This window comes from Neomonachus schauinslandi, chromosome 9, assembly GCF_002201575.2.
Source record: "Neomonachus schauinslandi chromosome 9, ASM220157v2, whole genome shotgun sequence".
Lineage (NCBI taxonomy): Eukaryota > Metazoa > Chordata > Mammalia > Carnivora > Phocidae > Neomonachus > Neomonachus schauinslandi.
Window position 1 is genome coordinate 2,165,432 of NC_058411.1, and position 19,438 is coordinate 2,184,869.

Consider the following 19,438-nt stretch of genomic DNA (forward strand, 5'->3'; position numbering starts at 1 on the left):
TATACTTGACGTCTCAATTCCCTAAAATAAGAACCCATCAAGATTTCAAGGACTCAGGTTAAGGCAGATCTTTTCAGTTTGTAATTAGAGTTACAGAGCAAGAATACAAGACCTAAGGAAAGTCACTGACCCACAGTAATGAGCAGCATCCAGTTTTTGTGAGTGGGGCTGGCAACCACGGAAGGAAACATCCCAACACAAATCCAAAGCAGCAGCGACAAAACACGGCAGAGTTCAATGCTTCAATCTTACAAAATAAGAATCTAGATTAATTTTAATATTAAAGCAGAGACAAAATATAATTTTAACATTGTTTTAATCAAGTAACGTAGCTGTTTGAAACAGGAAATTTTAAGACCATTGAATAGATCAAAGTGAAAGATTAATTTATTAAGGATAGCCTCTACGGATAAAACTATTATGTGGATTTGAATTCCACTGGAAGTTTGGCACCAGACTGAATACTAGTCTAAGCCAACATTTTCTCTTTAGTGTTTAGAAGCCCCAAACAGGTTTTCCTTCAGGTTAAAGAAAAACAAAAAAACAAAAACCAACCCCCCAACTGTAACAGAACCCCATTAGCTTGACATTGAGTATGCTGAATGCAACTTGGCTTAGGTCACCACTATCTGCTGTAGAATTTCAGATGATGAAAGCAAATTGGCCTATGGCAAAGAATTTGAAACCTAAGCGAGATGTAAATTTGTAAAAATTTCATCTCTTTGGTGTGACAAAGCACATTCCCTCCAAGTAGGTGCTTCTGCTTCACTCATTAAAATCGATCAAAAGGCGGGGGACAGGGAAGGGATGGGGACCAATCTGTAGGTCTCCAGTTAAGACTACTTGATTTTTACCTCCTTGAAATATCAAGCTAACAAGGTTTTATTATATCAAATGTTTGTATAATTCCCATGTGAAAAATTCTTACGTATGTTTTTATTTAAGGTCTTATTATAATATGTGAAAATGGATCACAAAAGAAGAGGTGAATGATGTAAGCCAGGACTTCCAATAAAATTAACCCTTTGGATTGTTGATTCCCAGTGTACTTTGTGGAAAGGAATAAATGCAACAAGATTTTCCCCTGAAGATGATTTCTCAGATATAGCCATAACCTGTTATCAAGTGAGTTTAGATCAGCTAACTGGGCAAAGAATTCACCAGCAAGTTATTTCCAAATCTAAACCTCAGAATGGGCTGGGGTCAGGTCCCAATCACCTGCATTCAGCGGCCATCATGAGACTTCTTGGGTGTCTGGCTATAGTCAATGTGAAATAAAAAACACCTTAAGTCTTACACCAAAATACAGGCTTTAACTTGAAGTACGGTTTTAGCTTTTTTTTTTTTAAAAAAGAGAGGGGGGGGGGGGGGGGGGGGGGGGCAGCGGCGCAGAAATCAAGTCTGAGACACAACAACACTTATTTCGGCAAGATAGCAACCAAAACCTAAAAAGCATAAGCTAAGTATCCACATGTAAAAGGCATTAAAGAACAAACTATATTATCAAGAGAAAATCCACAATGAACAAAAAATACAGTATGCCTTTAACATTTTGAAACTGTAATTAAATCATAAGAATAAAAGTTGAAAAATGATGCTCAGTTTTTGCTAGAGATTAAGTGCACCTTTTCCTGCTTCCCCCAAATAAAATCATACCTTACTATATAATCACACCCTAGTTTCAGAATTTTCTCAGTCAGTACAAAGCAACAGCTACATACACATAAAATGCTTATTTGTTAATGTAATAATTCCCCTGGCTCATCCAACGTGCAATGCACATGACTCCAAAGACTACAATTTGGGGTAAGTATACACAAACTGAAAAAACACAATTCAAGTTTCAAAACCTGCTCTTAAAATTATTTATAGGACACTCAGGTCATTTTTACTTCTCAATAAGATAAAGATGTTGCACTGCCATTTGATTATCAGTCCACCTCGGCATGAGAAGAATGTACATTACCAGATGCCAATTTGAGGGACTGAACACTCGAAAGTACTGTATTTCTCAATGGCTGATTAAGATAATTACAAGTAAGCTTATGTTTACATTCTGCTGAGAACATCTTTACAGTCTCAGCATCTAACAAAATCTAACAGGCTCCAAGAATCCTATCAGGTTAATGATGGTGCGGTATTGTAAAAAGGAGCCATTTCAGCTTAAGTCATTCAGAGCCAAAATCTGAAGAATGACCAAAATCAAATCTTTAACTGTATAAATGTGATCCAAATGTGTCCACCACTAATTTTTCAAAAAGAAACATGCTATAAATAAGCAAACTATATCTGCTCACTGATATGTGTATGGACTCCCTAGATGTCTTGTTGGGCTTAATTACAGACCACTCACAGCAATACATTTTTAGTAGAAAGTGTAGCATGATGTTAAGCCATTTTAGCTTTTGCACATACATGTTGCACTTCTGGCTGATGATGCAGAAAGATTCGCAGCATTACACTGTTAAGCTGGGCAGCACCCACCCCTTTAAATGGCATCAATATCAATGTCATCATCCTTGTTGTCAGACTTCACAGCTTCAACTTTAGGTACACTGGCAGTCTTCGAATACACCACCTGATAAAACAATTTTATTGATTGTAAATCTTTATCCAAACAAACTTAGTTTTAAAAATAGTAATACAAATCAATGGTCAACGAAAAAGGACTACCCAGACACAGCCATTTTTTTTGAGGAAGTGTGGGGGGGATGGGGAAGAGCAGCAGAAGCAGAGAATCCCAAGTAGGCTTCATAGATTTCATGCAGGGCTTGATCTCAAAACCCTGAGATCATGGCTTGGGTGGAAATCAAGAGTTGGATGCTTAACCAACTAAAAGCCACCCAGGCGCCCTACACACTTTGCACAAAAAGTTTTTGTTATTTGAAAACTAAGTTCTCTCTCAGCCTGATAGCATCTTAATTTTTATGGACAACTAGCAACTGTATACTCAACCTGCCATTAATTAAATACTCCTTTGAGAATTTATATGTCTATTTGCAATCATGTCTAGGGGCAGGAGAGATGTCCCCTAACCTTTACATTAACATAATTTCCCAAATTGAGACATGTTTTGCTGCATCTAAAAATTTTAAGTTACTTGATTATCATTTTATAACCCCAAACCCTAACACAGTTTACCTCGATATTCTCATCTTCATCATCTTCTTCACCACCAGAAGATTCCTCTTCTGCTTCCTTCAACCACTTTATAAATGGTTCTGCTTTGACACGAATCTCTTTGGCAAGATCTTTTGAGACATATTTCTTAGAGGCCTAAAAAATGTTCAATACAATTTCCTTAGTTTGAGAAATCTAAAAATTAATTTATATAACCGCCTACACTGAGCTCTTTGAAGGGACTGGATCATATCCTAATCTTGACTCAACAGACACATTTATTCAGCAAACAACAATGAGTCTGAAAAAATCTAAATACTTTCTTCCATTATTACTAGAAAGTTACCATAGTGGTAATCACCTATAAGTTAATACCAGGGACTGCATTTCATGTAGAAGAAACTCAAGTATCAGAAGTTACTTCTTCCTAAATTGCCCCAAAACTGTCTCAATAAAACTTCTGATCTTCAAGAACCTGTTTCTATCTATCTATTCCCCACCTTTTCTGACCAGCTGATGATGACTTCTTCTTCCAACAGATCTGCATCATACATCTCCTTCAAGATATGGGGAATCTTGGAAATGAGCTGAGCTTGATGCATTGCTACCACACACTCCAAACCATGAAGAAGGTACCGTTGAGCTTTTTTGTTGTTGTGACAAAACTGGAAATAAATGTGTTGGCATTAACAAGCTTTTAAAGAAGTTTCAAGTATACTCATTGTCTCAAGATCGTTCCTTAAGGCTATGGCCTTAAGCAGTGGCTCAAAAAGTCAATACATAAAAATCTGTGTGTTACTTTAACTATAAGAAACTATATACAGTATTTTCCAAATACTCCCGTGCTTGGTAAGGTTAGATCAATTATCTCCAGTTTTAGGATGACAGAGAACATGTTCCCAGGGTCACACAGCTCTAATCTCATTTATGAACCGAAAATAATTTGCTTACTCGTAGGAAATGGCGCCTGTATTTCTTAATTTGTTCTCTGATCTTCTCATTAAAAAGAACTTCAGTCAAAACAAGAGGACCCATGGCTTTTACATCCAGTCTTTCTGCTTCAGCAACAATTTCTTTGTCTGATGAGTCAATAATACCTTCTTCTTTCTTTTTCTGCAAATAAAAGGAACCAATTCAGGGAAATGGAGACACATTTTGGTCTTGAGATGCCAGTTAGTCCCCACATTCATGGACTTTTTTCTTAATTTATTATAGTTTCAGGATTTTTCAATAAAAAGCACACGCCAAAGATAGTACCTGGAACCACCTCAGGAAGTATTTGAAAAAGTAAAATTAGCCTGGAGTTTTGAGTATTCAAAAGATACCATGAGGAAAAGTTACAAGCCAGGTAATCAGCATAAAGTAATAAACACCTTAACAAAAACCGAAGGCTTGAAACAGATTATCGAGAAAATATTTAAGTGCTCTTGAACCAAGTTATTTTACCTTAACAAAATCAAACAGAATATTGACCCGCTCTTCAACAGTCCTTTCCAAATCATCACTGAGTGTCAGAACTTTCGCGTGATCACTGATTTCATCCATTCTGCGTCTCTGCGCTTCCTCAGTTGTATCCTCCCCCCAATCATCATCCTCCTCTTCTTCCTGTCAAGAACAAGTATGCTTAATGCCTTAAAAATGCAAAAAAATACTCCTGATTTCTAGTCATCTTAATGGCACCGGGTTAATTTTCCAAAAAAATAAATTGGACCCACATTAATTTAATCAACCACACATAACCAGGAACCAAGATACCACTGCAATGTTAAAACTGAGTTTCCCTATTTCTGCTCCCCTCCCCCACCAGGTATCGTATTTCACCCAGCTTAAGTGCTCACCACACCTTCACCCCAAACACTCACCGCAGCATGTGGAGGAGGACTGATCTCATTTGGTGGTGGGGGCGGGGGCGTCTCACTGCTGGACACAGAACCATTTTCCTTGTCTTTGCCCTTCCGGTTTTTCTTTTCCTTTTCTTTCTTCCCTGTACCACTATCACTATTCTCTACAGCAAAACAAAGAAAGAAGTTTAACACTATGGTTTATAATACACCTCACAAGAAACAGTGAGGAACCCTTGCCTCCTTTTGCTTTGGCACCTTCCCTCAGAAAACCTTACGTGAACACAATGCTACTTGTAATTCTAAGAGGAGTCACAGACCAAATTCATCCACTATCATTTCCTATATAAAAAAAACTCAGGTAAGAATGGAATGTCCACAAATAGAGATATTAACTGTTCGTTAAAATTAAGATGAAATGGTGGTATCTCAGAAAATGAGGTGGTTCGTGAAGGTTGGCACTCCTGGCCCTCTCATGCCCCATGAACACAAACAAGAGCACATCTCAACTGCACTTTAGCCCACAGCTGTTAACACTGTTTAAGTCTATATAACAGTTGCTCTCATGGAGGAGAACACTGGAATAGGTTAGACTTTATTGCTATAGCAAGCTCAAATTGTGTCAGGCAACTTCCATCATCTGCCACAGAGTGTTGCTTGCAATGTTCTAAAGCCATTTATTTGGGCTTAACGAGCCAGGACCCTGGTTCACAGAACAGTATTCCAGAAGTAGATCGTTTGCTGGGATCCCACCACCATTTTTAAAAAAAGATTTGAGAAAGAGAGCGAGCACGCTGCACGGAGAGGGAGAAGCAGACTCCCCCCTGAGCAGGGCTTGATCCCAGGACTCTTGGGATCATGACCCCAGCCGGAAGCAGTCGCTCAACTGACCAAGCCACCCAGGTGCCCGTTTTACAATATCCATTTCACCTATTCTAAAAGGACAGGTCTTAAAAATCGACGACAGAGCACAGCTTAAGTGGCAGCCTGTTCTTTTACCCTTAACGGTACATCTCTCGTAATCACAGATTCAAGAGAACAAGGCAAAAAAATTGGATATTCCTTATATCCTAGTTTCACAGCAGCAAAAAAACTTCCATTTTGTTTCCAACAATTAGCTGATTACATTAAGATCTTACAAGTTCATCATAAAGACTTACCAGGTGGGTTTTTGAGAATGAACGTGCAGAGTTTATGATGTGTGTCAAGCATGCCTCGATAGCCACAGGCTTTACAAGAATTACCTATTGTTTGCTTCTTTGGATTGACATGCTGCCAAAAAAGGGAAGTAAAAACAAGTATGTCACCTACGGCCTATAATAAAATTTTGCAAAGAACAAAAGTTAAAGTATCTAACCGTAACTCCACCTTAATGTGTAAGAATATTTTTTCACAAAATGACCTAAAGACAGTTTCACAAAATGATCTAACTTAAAGATTTTGCTGCTTTACGTTTTATTTCCAATTAAGTTTGCTCTGCCTGGTCAGGAACATACATTTCATGATATCACAAAAGCAGATATGTAGTTTTTCCTCAAAAAGACTCACCAGCTCTGTTTCAGGATTCTCACACTCAGGACAGAGAACAAATTTTTTAATGAATCCATCCAACATGTCTTGCAGCTTATTCGCCTCATGAGATCCATTGACAATGTAACGGTCATTCTTAACATCAAACTGGGTCTGTGCTCCCAGCTCACAACCAAAATATTTGGTGGGATCTATGGGGGGGGGGAGGGGAGAAGGGAAAGATTAACTAAATCTTTGGCTACTCATTCACCCTTATACAAATATCCCTCCCTTACACTTTTATACTGGGTTGAAATGTATTGCTTGAGTAGTTTTGTTTAGCCAATAGCAACTAATAATCAATTGGTTTCCAAGCACAAGATTCCACTAACCCTGAAACTAGCATACAACTCAATCAAAACACACAGATCAAAGTTGTCACAACCATATTGATGCTCTGCTTTTTCAGACTCCTTAAGAAGCATTACTTACACGTTGGAGGCCGATTAAGCGCCTTTGCAACGTCAACCATGTTGACTATAACTGTCTTGATACCATTTCCTTTGCCCTCAACCTAAAGAAAAAAATAATTTTGCATTAGCTACCCCAGGAGATGCAGTCTTTAAAAATCTAGGAAAAGAGCTTAGGCCTCAAAACTAAATATTACCTTGGCAATCAGACGGGGCATCTTGTAGCGATAGAACTGGTCTGACACACTGCGGTTGACATTGACAGACATTTTGGCTTATTAGTGGCTTTATCAATAAGATGAAGAGATCTTTGATTGCAACTTTTTGGTATCTTCTGTCTGGAGAAGAAGGGATGACATAAACGACTGCAAGAGTTCTCGGTCTCTGACATGAAAAAATTTTCGCCACTGAGGCTGTAAGCTTCTTGCTTGTATGCTATGTTTCCCCAATACAGGTACCAATGGCTGCGCAACAGCTCTGAAAGAGAAAGGAAGAGCACACACAACCCCCCTCCGTTTAGCGTGATTCCCGCAGGAGAAAGCCTCCCTTCACCTCCCGGGTAAGTGTGCCTCCTTCGGCTACATCGCGAAGCTTCCCAGTTCCCGGGAGGGGCAGCCAACATTCCCCTCTAACACGGAACACCTGCCGCCACATAAAAGGCCTCCGTGTGGACTAAGACGGGCCTCCAGCCGGGAGCCGCCAGGCTTCCCACAACAAACTGCACTGCCTCAGCTGCGCTGGGTTTACACCGGAGCCAACACCAGCAGCCCGTCGAAGGTTCGCTTCGGTGGAGCGGCCATATTTCAGCTGCGGACGGACGCATCTCCTCTCCTCCGCAGACAAGGCCTCAGCGATGGAGAGACTTCCCGACTCCGCCTCCACCCCCCTCCGGCCCTGCCAGCCTCCCCGCTCAATCGGACGGCCCTGGACCTCTCGTTCAGCACCCGGGGCTCATTCGGAAGAGACCCTGCCCTACCCCAGGGCACGCGGGCTCGCGGGACTGTGCACGGACAGCGAGGCGACGACCGAGCACGACCGCCGCCGCTCCTCCCCGTCCCCGCTCTACGCACACACAGTCAACCTCCGCTCCGGTGCCCATGGCCACCGGCCGCTCCGCTCGGGGCAGGGACCCCGCCATGCGCGCCGCGGGAAACGACCGCGGCCGAGGGGTGCCGGCCCGGGCCGCCCCCGCCCCCGGCGGGCGATGACTCATGAATGCAGCTAAGAGGCCTGAGTCAGCCCGCGCGGCGCGCTCCCGCGCGGCGGGGGAGGGGCCGGGGCCCGGCGGGGGGAGGGGGCCGGGGCGGAAGAGTTGGGGACAGGAGAGGCGGGGGCCGGGGGCCGGGGCCCGGGGCGGAGGGCAGGGCGGCGGGGGCTCAGGGCTCGGGGCCCGCCCGCCCGAACTGCGCCACACGCGCGCGCGGGTCACGCGGCGCGCCGCCATCTTGTGCGGCCGCCATCTCCCCGCCGGCCCGCCCGCGGACTCACCGTTTTCGTCAAATAAAGACATAAACCCAACGCTGCTCGCCCGGGACTGGGATGAAGTGAGGCGCGTGTGAACCCGAGTCCGAGGAGGGGCGGCGGAGGCGGCGGAGCAGCGCAGCGAGCAGCGGCCGGGCCAGGCGCCGCCGAGCAGCGGGGAGGGGCTGTCCCAGCGACGTCCGGGGTCCACACCCTTCAGCGCCCGGGGCCTGGCGACCTGGCGCGGAGAGACGGCGCCGTGAGCCGCGGGCGTCGGGGCGCCTTCCCCGCCAGCCAGCGGCCCGCGGGGGTCGAGGGGGCGGGGAGGACTGGGGAGGGGGCGCGGGGCCGCCGCCCCTCCACCGGACTCACCTCTGGAATGTTCTCGCTCTGACTGAACAACGCCGCCGCCGCGCTCAAGCTACCCTTGGCCCCAGTGCCCGCCCCCCCGCGCCAGGCAGCATCGTTCATTGGCCCGAGGCGCGCCCGAGCTTGCTCGTAATTGGCCCATATGTCACGTCAATCGCATCTTTCTCCGCCCCTCCTGCTTCCTGAGGCTCCTCTCGCCGCCTCAGCCCGCCCCCAGTCCCCGGGTCCTGGGTTCGTTCCCCTGCCCTCCCCTCCCCCGCCCTTCCCAGAGGTCTTCGCGGTCTCGCGAGAGCCGACTGGCCGCGACAGGGGGCTGGCTGCGGGGCCACGCTTTGTCGGTTTGAGCGCTGGGGGAAGATGGCGGTTGGCTCCCCTCCCCCGTCGCCTTGGCCAGGCCGCGTTCCCGCCGAGCTCCCCTCGCGGCGGGTGCCAGCCTCGCCCGGGGGCGGGGCGGGGGAGGTCCTCTCTGCCTTTTCCGGCCCCTGGGGATTCCTGTTGTCGGGCTTCGAGGAGGAAGTTATTCTTCCTCCCCGCTGCCTAGGCCTGGGCCGACTGTGATGATTGGAGGGCCTGGGTCTTTCATCCCAGGTGCTGTTTTTTAACCTCCGAAGCTGGGGTCCGGGTGTCACTTTGACAGCGTCGTCGTGCGGCGTCCCCGGCCCGCCTGCCTGGCTCTCTCTCGGGCACCGGGCCTGCAGGCCTGGCGGGGCTTGGCACTCCTGTGCACCCGCTTTCTAAGGAGGGAAACCCCAGATTAGCTCGTGACTCCAGGACCCTCCTGAAAGCGTGCTCTACTGTAACTTTGCTCAAAACAAACATCTCATTGGGTTACCATTCCCGGAACCCACCCCTCCAGTTAATTGTGGCTTCCTTGCTGGGCAAAGCATAGCCCAAAGCAGGTGTTCCTAATGAGGTTCCAATGCCGTCCCTCGGAAGTGACTATTTAGAAAGAGCCTCTGATGTTTTCGTTCTGTTGAGGTGATTACAGAAACTCTCCCATTCTTTCAGAAACATACTTGGTTTAAAAGTTTGAATTGCAGGCGCCTGGGTGGCTCAGTCGTTAAGCATCTGCCTTCGGCTCAGGTCATGATCCCAGGGTCCTGGGATCGAGTCCCACATCGGGCTCCCTGTTCCGCGGGAAGCCTGCTTCTCCCTCTCCCCCTCCCCCTGCTTGTGTTCCTGCTCTCACTGTCTCTCTCTGTCAAATAAATAAATAAAATCCTTAAAAAAAAAAAAGTTTGAATTGCGACTGTAAAAGCGCTTCCAGAGTGCACCACGAAATTTGAAAACATAGTTGGCTGTAGTAAAACCAAGAGCCAAATAAAGGAGCCATTGGTTCTAACCTGCTCTCTGCGGTCTCTAATGAGCTCTCAGGGTGAAGTGTCCCAGGCAGCAGCGTGGTTTTCCCAGGCTGGATAAAGTAGCATGCTGGTGAGGACAGGATGAAGTGGGTAAGGGGCTGCCCAATCGAATATGCAAGAAAGTTGGAACTGAAAGGTATGTTGATTTTTATCAAAGTTCAGGATACTCTTCCATGATTTACAAGCTTTATAAACCATTTAAAAATTGACAGTGTGGGTGCGGAAGTTAATAAATTAAAGGGGCGATCCAGAATTGAGGGAAGTAATTTATGTCTTTGCTGTAGGAGCTGATATTATCATCACACAGTGTATACGGTGCTGTATGATTCGTAGACCAAGTGCATAATGCTTTATGGGTACCAGGATTCCCATCAGATCAACGGAAAAGGTAGATCCTAGACAAGCTGTTTCTGGCTCACCATGAAGCATGACCTAGCAGTATGGAAACACTGGAGTTTTTGCCCACAAATGACATTATTTTAGAAACTCTGTTGGAAAATAATGGGTATGAAACTAGTCTGAGGTAAGGGGCTTGCCTTGTCAGAATTGGTTTTTAATAAAGCTAAATACAATGTGAGTTATTATTTTGGGGCAGGTATGTTTGATGGCCCCATATTTAATTTCATTTAAAAAGTTTGTACTGGGGCTCCTGGGTGGCTCAGTCGTTAAGCGCCTGCCTTCAGCTCAGGTCATGATCAAGTCCCACATCGAGCCCCGGCATCGGGCTCCCTGCTCAGCGGGAAGCCTGCTTCTCCCTCTCTCACTCCTCTCGCTTGTGTTCTTCTCTTGCTGTGTCTCTTTCTGTCAAATAAATAAAATCTTTAAAAAAAATAAAATGAAAAGTTTGTACTAATTTTAACTTTAATTTTTAGCAGGTGTACCACTCATTTGTGTCTAATGAGGGGCAATTTTTAAAAAATTATTCTTAACCCTACTGTTTATTGAATGATTCTCACAGCGTAGGAATTTGCTAAGTGCTTTGAATACACTGTCTTATTCACTTCCTAGCCCCTATGGAGAATTTTTATTCCTATTTTACAAATAAGCAAACTGAGGCTTAGTGGAAAAAATTAAGCAACTTGCCCAAGATCACATGCTAGTAAGTGGCAGAGCTGGAATTTAAACCGAGATCTTTCTGACCCCCGAGTCTGTTCCCTTAACCATTACATGACCCAGCGTTCAGAGGTAAATATAAACATACATAAATCTAGGCAATTTTCAGGTGTAATCCCATTTAATCCTTTAACGATCATGTGAGGGAGTGTTGTTAGTCCCGTTTTACAGGTGAGGACAGAGTCAGGAAGATTAATTTTCTCGAAGTCACCTGTCTAATAAATGGTGAACCATGTTTGAACTCTAGCTTGACGCCAGGCTCATTGCACAATTCTGCCTCCTACTTCTGGCTCCCCGCCACATTTAGCTGCAGTTCCCCCAATTATGTGCTCACAGTTTGCTAAGTAATGGGCACTTCGTGCCTCTGAAATTGTTGTCAAATGAATGCCTGAAATGCATTTCAGCACCTGCCTTCTTTGGATGGCAGGCATGGATAGCTGCTGAAAAGGTAAGTTAGTAAATTGTCCTTACGGTTATTTAGATATTGATGTCTGTTCTGTTTAGCATGAATTTGCCCCCTCGAGCAAGATCAAGTCTGCATGGACTGAAAGAACCTTGTGTTTCTGAGCTGTGGGCCACTGAGGGACCAGGACATTGCCCTCTGTGATGGGCTGTCTGGTTGGACAGCTGGCCTCTATGACGTCCCTCTCTTAGCTATCTCTAACCTCCAGCACACTATGAAAGCTGCACACTCTTAGTTAAAGTTTCTGACTCCCCGGCTTGAGGTTGAGTTATAGGGGATGTGTGTAGTTTTTCTTCCAGCACTGGCCTGTCACAGCGGTGTGCATAGAGCAGACATTCAGAGCTGCTGGGAGGGAACTGAAGGTTATCTGGTGAGTACAGAGGCAGTCAAAGGCGTTGGCTACGTTGAAAGCCAGTGTCCTAAGCCATGGTAATCTAATGCACCCATATCGAACATTTCTGAGTTGCTGGGATACAGGCCCCACCCACATTGCAGGCCCTACGCAGGGCCCATATGTAAACAAATAGCAGCTATCTGCCTGGTGGACACCAAATGAAGCTTGTCCCCGTCCTGAAATCTCTGACCCTCTGGGCAGAATGTCTCCCTGCCTCTGTGACAGGCCCATCCCACCCACGCAATACTTCCACCACACCTCTGGCATTCGGTGGCACTTTATTGAATTTGCCTGTTTACTTGCCTGCCTTCCTCATTAGGCTAAACAACTTGTGGGCAGGGGACCTGTCCTTGAGGAGAATAGAGAGTCAGCTACAAAAGGGACAGAGTCAGGAAGCAGAGATGTCTGTGAGGAAGAGATGAAGCATCCAGTGAGGAATCGCTGGAGACTGACGGAATGTCTTCCTGCTCCCAAGCATTTGACTCCAATCAGACTCTATATTATGTCATTCCTGGAAAAAGAGAAGAAAGTGCAAAATTGTATCAACTCAGTAGATGGAGAAATGTGGATGACCTGGCTTGCCTCAGGTCCTGTCTTCAGGGAAGCAAGGTGGATGGCTGCTGAGCTGGTCCCTCACCCGCTTGAGGCTAGTGGCAGTAGGAAAGGCATTTGCTCACACTGAGTGCACTGCTTTGGGAATGCACCATGTGTGCAGTAGAAGGTCTGGAAGAGGCCCAGGTGTGGCATGCAGCTGGTTCTCTTGCCTAAGACCCTGTGATTCCCGAGGATTCCTGACAGCCATTTGCCGATCTTTGTGAGAGAGCATCTTTGCGTGTTCCCACCTCTGCCTTTCGTTGTGGATCTGGCACATTTTATCCACCCAGGTGAAGCAGCCACATGCCAGCCAGTGAGCTCACTAATTGCTGATGAGCTGTGGGTCGTGGCCTTGCAGTGAAGCACTAGACAGACCCACAGGACCCAGAAGCACAGCTTGTTACATGCTCGGCAGAGTCAGCTGTTACTTTGGGTAGTGTTGCTATCTAGACCTAATTTTTTTTTTTTAAAGATTTTATTTATTTATTCATGAGAGACAGAGAGAGCGAGAGGCAGAGGGAGAAGCAGGCTTCCCGCCGAGCAGGGAGCCCGATGCGGGGCTCGATCCCAGGACCCTGGGATCATGACCTGAGCCGAAGGTAGACACTTAACCATCTGAGCCACCCAGGCGCCCCCTAGACCTAATTTTTTAAAAAAGATTTTATTTATTTATTTGAGAGAAAGAGAAAGAGATCATGAGCTGGGGGGTTGGGGGCAGAGGGACAAGTAGATTCCCCGCTGAGCAGGGAGCCTGACGTGGGGCTCGGTCCCAGGACCCTGAGATCATGACCTGAGCCGGAGGCAAATGTTTAACCGAATGAGCCACCCAAAAACCCCACGACCTAATTTTTGAGTACAAATTATCTATGCTACATTCTGGACTCTGTATTTCTTAAAGGCTGTCTCTCTTGCTTATCTGTGTATGACTTGGTTTCCTGAAGCCAGTGGTTCTCAAATGAGGGTGTGAGCATCAGAATCTCTGGAGGGCTTGGGGGGGCGCCTGGGTAGCTCAGTTGGTTAAGTGTTTGACTCTCGATTTTGGTTCACGTCATGATCTCAGGATTGTGAGATTGAGCCCCATATCAGGCTCTGTGCTCAGTGGGGAGTCTGCTTCTCCCTCTGCCCCTCTGCCTGCTCTCTCTTTCTCGCTCTCAAATAAATAAATACATCTTAAAAAAAAAAAATCTCTGGAGGGCTTATTGAAACAGATTGCTGGGCCCTACCCCGAGTGTGATTGAGTAGGTCTGGGTGGGGCCCAGAATTTCGATTTCTAACAGATTCCCAGGTGCCGCAGGTGCTGTAGTCTCAGGACTGTACTTTGCCTTAAGGCCACGGGGGTCACACGACTTTGGAGCCCAGGTACCTCTTTTCCCTCACCGTAGATTCTGCAGCTTTCTTTTGAGATATCCCATGAGCTCACATTCAGTCAGTAAGTCTGTGAATCAAAGTAAGAAGAACAAAATTGATGTCCTGGTGACTGGGTTGCAGCCATGGCACCCAGGCCTGATGGAGAAGTTACAGGCTGGCTGTCGGGAGGTGGTATTGTGTGCACCACGCCCAGCAGAATTAGGACGGTTGTCCCAATGACACGGTGCTGCACAGCCCTGCCCCCCGGGTTCTGTCACTGGCACTCCGACGCCTCAGGGAGTGGCCGGTGCCCTGCCATCCCCTCCTCTCGTGGATGGGGAAACCAAGGCTCAGAGAGGGGATTTGTCTCAAGGTTGGGGCTGGGGTCCTGACTTCCGGCTGTAGGGCTTTTCCTGCTGGGTAGGACCTCGTTATCCTGTTTGGCATATCCCGGTTCTAGAGTTTGCCTCTCTTCCTTTGGTTGGATTTTAATGGCTCTAATACCCTTTTCTAAGACACACCAGACAGGAGTTGGGATCCAGGGGCTGAGGATATGCTTTCGTTAGGCCGCTGACTTTCCTTAAGCGGCCACTGTGCATCCTGCCTGTGGCTGAGTGGGACGTCTGAGATGCAGATGGACCTCCGCAGGTGCTCTCTCCACTTGTACATTTATTTCGTTCATGAGCCAACATTTAAGAACCTGGGAGATTTCACCTGCGATTTCAGATTTCTGATTCCTTAGGAAATTGGCAGCCCTGGCATGCTGGGACGCACTCCTACGTGGGGCTCTTTCAGGAGCCACGTCTCTGTCCTTCAGAGCTGAAGGTGGGAGAGTCCAGAGCCACCGTCTCCGCTGCTGTCCCCACACACCAGCTCTGCTCCCCAGTGGCTTTGGCAAAGCTCTGTCAACCCTCTGACCTCAGCCTCCCCATCCGCAATGTGGGGCAACAACACGCGCACCCGTGCCTGGCTGCTCCGCCCTCGCCGGCCTCCCCTCCCCGCCCCGATGCTAATCCCTCCGCAGGTACGAGCCCGGCGCGCTGTGTGCCCGCTGCCCTGGGGCTGCTGGACCAAAGTAGCACACATCCGGCTTGAAACAACAGAGATGTGTTCTCTCACGGTTCTGGAGGTCGGAGGTCTGACATCAAGGTGCGGGCACGGCCGGGCCCTCTCCCGGTTTCTGCCGGTGGCTTGGCTTGCTTCGGCGTCGCCCCCAGCGGCCTGTGTCACGTGACCTTCTTCCCTCCGTGTCTTCACAGGACCGTCTCCCCTCTGCGTGTGCCTGTCCCTGTGTCTCTTCGTATGAGGACGCCAGATGTGCTGGGGGCCGGGCCCGCCCGGCGTCCCAATCCAGTGTGACCTCAGCGAACTCCGTCACATTCGCAGGGACACTACTTCCTGTGAAGTAGGTCTCGCTCACCTCACTCGGGACTAGGACTTCAGCATATCTTTTGGGGAGATGCAATTCAAAAGGAGACCTCTAACAACTCACGGTTTGAAACCTGGCTCTTGGTCAGCATTGGCGGTTGGGAGACAAGGCTCCCGAAGTGGCAGCAAGCACCCCAGCGGGCAGCAACCTTCCTGGAGCTCGGACGGTGAGATAACCCTGTGGCCTTAGTGCTTTATGTGCCTTAGCCCATTGAATCCCTAAAACAGCCCCCCGAGGGACAGTCTGTTGTTGCCCCACATTGTGGATGAGGAGGCTGAGGTCAGAGGGTTGACAGAGCTTTGCCAAAGTCACTGGGGAGCAGAGCTGGTGTGTGGGGACAGCAGCGGGTGCCAGACCGGCCAGACCCTTTGCCCTTTGGGCAGGCGAGGTGAGCAGCTACCGTCCCAAACCCCAGTGCTTACCTCATTTACCATCCCCCCTGCGCCACGAAGCAGGCCGCCCCCACTGCTCTGTCACTTCCCAGGACAATTACTGGGGCTTTAAGGCCTGACGTACAGCAGGTCTGATTATTTTCTTGATCCTGAGGGTGCTGTTTCTAATTTCCATTTGAACAAGATTTAGTCCATTTTTAGGGTCAGTTTCCTGTATCTTTTGCATTCTCTAGTAGATGGAAGAACCATCCAGAAACCATAACCATATGCTCTAAATAACCTTTATTTTGTGGTACCGATCTGAGTAAATATAGTTGGTACCAGATGGGACTTTTGCAATCTAGAGTTGTGAAGGAAAGAATGGATTCATTTTGAGTTTCCTTAAATTAGGTGAGTGATTTTTTTTTCTTGGGCAATCAACTCCCACGTTCAATATTCCCAGTGTGACATTTTGTACTGTTATACTTGGTAAGTAAAGCTCAGCTATTCTGAGCTTTATGTGCCAGGAGCCTGTGCTCAGAGTTCCGTTTTTAGTTTAGCTCATAAACGCTGCTTGCATGTTTGGGTATTTCATGCAGAAAGAAGTCTTTTGGGCTAAGTCACTCTTGGCTAGATATTTACCAAGTTCATGGCTATTTTTAACACACACCTTTGCTGCTTTAAAACCACAGTCAGCATTTAAAGCCATGACTGGCTTATTTCACTTTGCATGATGCCTTTAAATTTCATCCGTTGTGCTAAGTGAAATAAGCCAGTCACAAAAGGACAAGTACTGTGTAAGTCCACTTATATGAGGTTCACAAGGGTAGGCGGGTTCACAGAGACAGAAAGTAGCAGGGTGGCTGCCAGGGGCTGGGGGAGGGGGAATAGACAGAGTTTCAGGTCGTGAAGATGGAAACATTCTAGAGACGGATGGTGGTGATGGTTGGATGACAATTTGAATATACTCAGTGCCACTGAACCATATACTTAAAAACGGTTGAAATGGTAAATTTGGGGTTGCATGTATTTTACCAAAATCAGAAAAAAAAAATCCTACAATAACCTAAACAACTATATCTAAAAAAAGTGATGGCGGATGTATAAAAACCTCACATTTCTGCAATTAAATACAATGTGCATCATACATACTACTAACGATCGCATGTATATTTGTATGAAATTTGTTTTCTGTTTTATGCTTTTCTATATTTTTCAATTTAAAAAGTTCCTCGGGAAAATATAAATGTTAGCTCTCTGACGACCTCCGTGACTTTGGTCACATCTTTTTAGCATTTTTGAGCTATTATTATCCTGTAAACCAGGTTGGGGGATTTGAAGGCAGAACAAGTAGAAACCAAAATGAATCAAGATCACCCGTCGGTGGGATTCAAGCGGTAACAGAGTCAAGTGCAGTGTTGGAAACTTCTTAGCCCTGCAGAGCAAGGGTCGTAAACCCAAGTCCTTCCAGGGCTGGGCAGGAGATCGCACGGTGTGAAGACGGCGGGCGCGAGGCACAGAGGAATGGTGGGGACTGTGGGAATAGCATCGGAAGCACCCACATTCAGCAAAGGAAACAAAACAAAACCAAAACTCCACACAGGCCAACAAAACACGACGGGGTTGTGTCTGGCCTGTGGGCCACCAGTTTGCAGTTTCTGCTTTTGAGTGAGAGACTCTGGGGCCTGGGCGGGTAGAGGTCCCCACCTCTGCTTTTCAGAAGAATCTGAGATGAAGATATGGACTGCTTCAGAAAGAACGGGTCTGGAATCTAGATCTTAGACAATTTCAGGGCTCTTTTCTTCCTCACTGCTGGCTGGAAATGTGTTTTGTCCCCCCCCCCCCCCACCGCCACCCGATAGTATATCATTCCAAGTTTGAATTTGAATCTTTTTTTTAAACATAGATAAATTTGTTTAATTTCGTCTTACTGCATAAATCAAGTTGGTGCCTAGTATTTTTTTATTTTAGTAATAGCTGCCACTTTCCAACAAAATCCAACACTTAGTGGTCACCAGAAATTTTGATATGCATACTATCCTATGTGTCTACCAGCCTTTTCAAAATTGCAGTCATTTGCATTTGGTTCTTTGGATTAAAATTTAATAGTGGACATTTTCATATCTCTGATTCTGCTGGCCTTCTAAGATACATAACAAGTTTTGAGAAAGATAGATTTTTCTGTCTATGGCTCTCAGGGTATTAACACCTGCTGTGAGAATTTAGATTATTTTGGGAGAGCTCTAAACCAGGGGTATGAACTGGCAGAACCAGGATGAATATGGTCCCTGCAGACGTGTTATGTTTTGGTGATCATTTCTTGGGGGAGGAGGAGGATGAAATGGCTTTAGGTCGTCATGTGCTCTGGGGTGTTCTGCAAGCCCCCCAACCCCCCCCACTAATGATGTCTTCCTCTTTCATGAACGTACAGCCCCTGCAGCCCCTCCCTGGCCATTGAAGGCATGTGAGGTTGTGACCCATCTCACTCAAGGGAGATCACGATGCGGTGCTATCAAAATGAGGTTCTCCAGGACATGTGTTCACAACTTAAAAATGTCAACTGACCTTGCCGGGGACAGCCACCTGTGTGGTCAGCAGACTCGCCCCCTTGGACAGGGGATAGACCTGGGTAGCTGCCCTTGTGGAAGGGGTGAGGCCCGAGGAGTGGCAAAGGAGACCCCCATGTGTTGAGAAATGGAATTCACAACCATTCCAGTCCAGCGAAGCCCAGTAAGCATGCACGGAGCCATCCCCACAAGCCCTTCTGGGCCATCAACAGAAGTCATGGTAAGGAAACCGTAGTCTTTTTATTCTGCGCCTGCCAGGCGGCAGGTTCTGAGCAAAGTTCTCGTGTGTAGGAAGTCAGAACCCATGCTACTAACAATCGCTGGCTCAGATGGGGAGCTCAGGGGACCCCTCGGCCCAGTTTGCTTAGAACCTCCCTGGTTTTAGCGACAAAAATCCCTTGTCCTGGGAAACCTCTCAGTCCCAGGCAAACTGGAACAATTCGTCACCCTGGGGAGGGGCACACGTTTTACCTAAATCACTTGGTACAATATAAAGCAGGATGAGGAAAAAAGGTGGGCTGAGAGAACATTCGAGGTCAAGTCTCCAGGGAGTGTTGTCTACCTTGCAGGCATCTGCCAGAGAGCACTTGCTTAAATTTCACTCTGCTTGGGCGTTGAAGGGACGGGGGCCCCGTCAGGTTGGAGGGAAGCTGACGGGCTTTGTGGGGCAGTGAGGAAATCCGAGGGAGGCCCAAGAGTACCGGGGGAGGGTTGAAGGGAGAGCCAGGAATATGGCGGCAGGGAGGCCGAATGCTGGGCCCCAGGCCTCCCGCTAAGGAGCTCTTGGCTCTTCTCTCACCCAGCGGGAATAGCTCCGATGATCCCAGCACAGTGTCAGGATGCCTCCAGGAGTCAAGCTCCGCTCTTGGCCCCTTTCTCTTTTAAACCCATGGAACACAAAGTGTCCAGGTGACATCATTTTGTCTGGGGGAACTTGGTTGCCTCGGATGGGGCCCGCCCTCCCAAATGCAGGATCCTTGCTGACCCCTGGGCTGGCTGGGATGCTGCGTGTTCCTGCTTTCTCTCTGG

At 47.2% G+C, this 19,438-nt stretch overlaps 1 protein-coding gene, 1 long non-coding RNA gene and 1 other non-coding gene across 3 annotated transcripts; 1 reads left to right on the plus strand and 2 right to left on the minus strand.

Annotated features, from left to right (window-relative positions):
• Nucleotides 1-283: 283 nt before the first annotated feature.
• EIF5 (eukaryotic translation initiation factor 5) lies at nucleotides 284-8,888 on the minus strand. The gene is made up of 12 exons (XM_021679862.2): nucleotides 8,774-8,888; nucleotides 8,429-8,639; nucleotides 7,138-7,417; nucleotides 6,963-7,044; nucleotides 6,510-6,682; nucleotides 6,122-6,233; nucleotides 4,983-5,125; nucleotides 4,567-4,725; nucleotides 4,072-4,233; nucleotides 3,621-3,785; nucleotides 3,142-3,276; nucleotides 284-2,578 (listed from the first exon to the last, which is right to left on the minus strand). Exons 3-12 carry the CDS (start codon nucleotides 7,207-7,209, stop codon nucleotides 2,489-2,491), a joined length of 1,293 nt encoding a protein of 430 aa, XP_021535537.1. The 5' UTR covers nucleotides 7,210-7,417; nucleotides 8,429-8,639; nucleotides 8,774-8,888; the 3' UTR covers nucleotides 284-2,488.
• On the minus strand, nucleotides 5,497-5,620 carry LOC123325935. The gene has a single exon (XR_006540768.1). It is a non-coding gene; the product is annotated as a small nucleolar RNA SNORA28 (small nucleolar RNA).
• Nucleotides 8,889-15,508: 6,620 nt separating the features above from the next.
• Nucleotides 15,509-19,401, plus strand: LOC110571580. Its single transcript, XR_002479797.1, has 3 exons — nucleotides 15,509-15,637; nucleotides 18,274-18,629; nucleotides 19,213-19,401. It is a non-coding gene; the product is annotated as an uncharacterized LOC110571580 (long non-coding RNA).
• The last annotated feature ends 37 nt before the right edge of the window (nucleotides 19,402-19,438 follow it).

Excerpts from the sequence above, each read along its gene's own strand:
- EIF5 (XM_021679862.2), bottom strand. The coding sequence starts at position 7,209 with ATGTCTGTCAATGTCAACCGCAGTGTGTCAGACCAGTTCTATCGCTAC. Across the intron at positions 7,045-7,137 it reads TGCCCCGTCTGATTGCCAAG|GTTGAGGGCAAAGGAAATGG; the intron begins GTAATATTTAGT and ends TTTTTTCTTTAG. Across the intron at positions 6,234-6,509 it reads AGAATCCTGAAACAGAGCTG|CATGTCAATCCAAAGAAGCA; the intron begins GTGAGTCTTTTT and ends CTTTTTTGGCAG.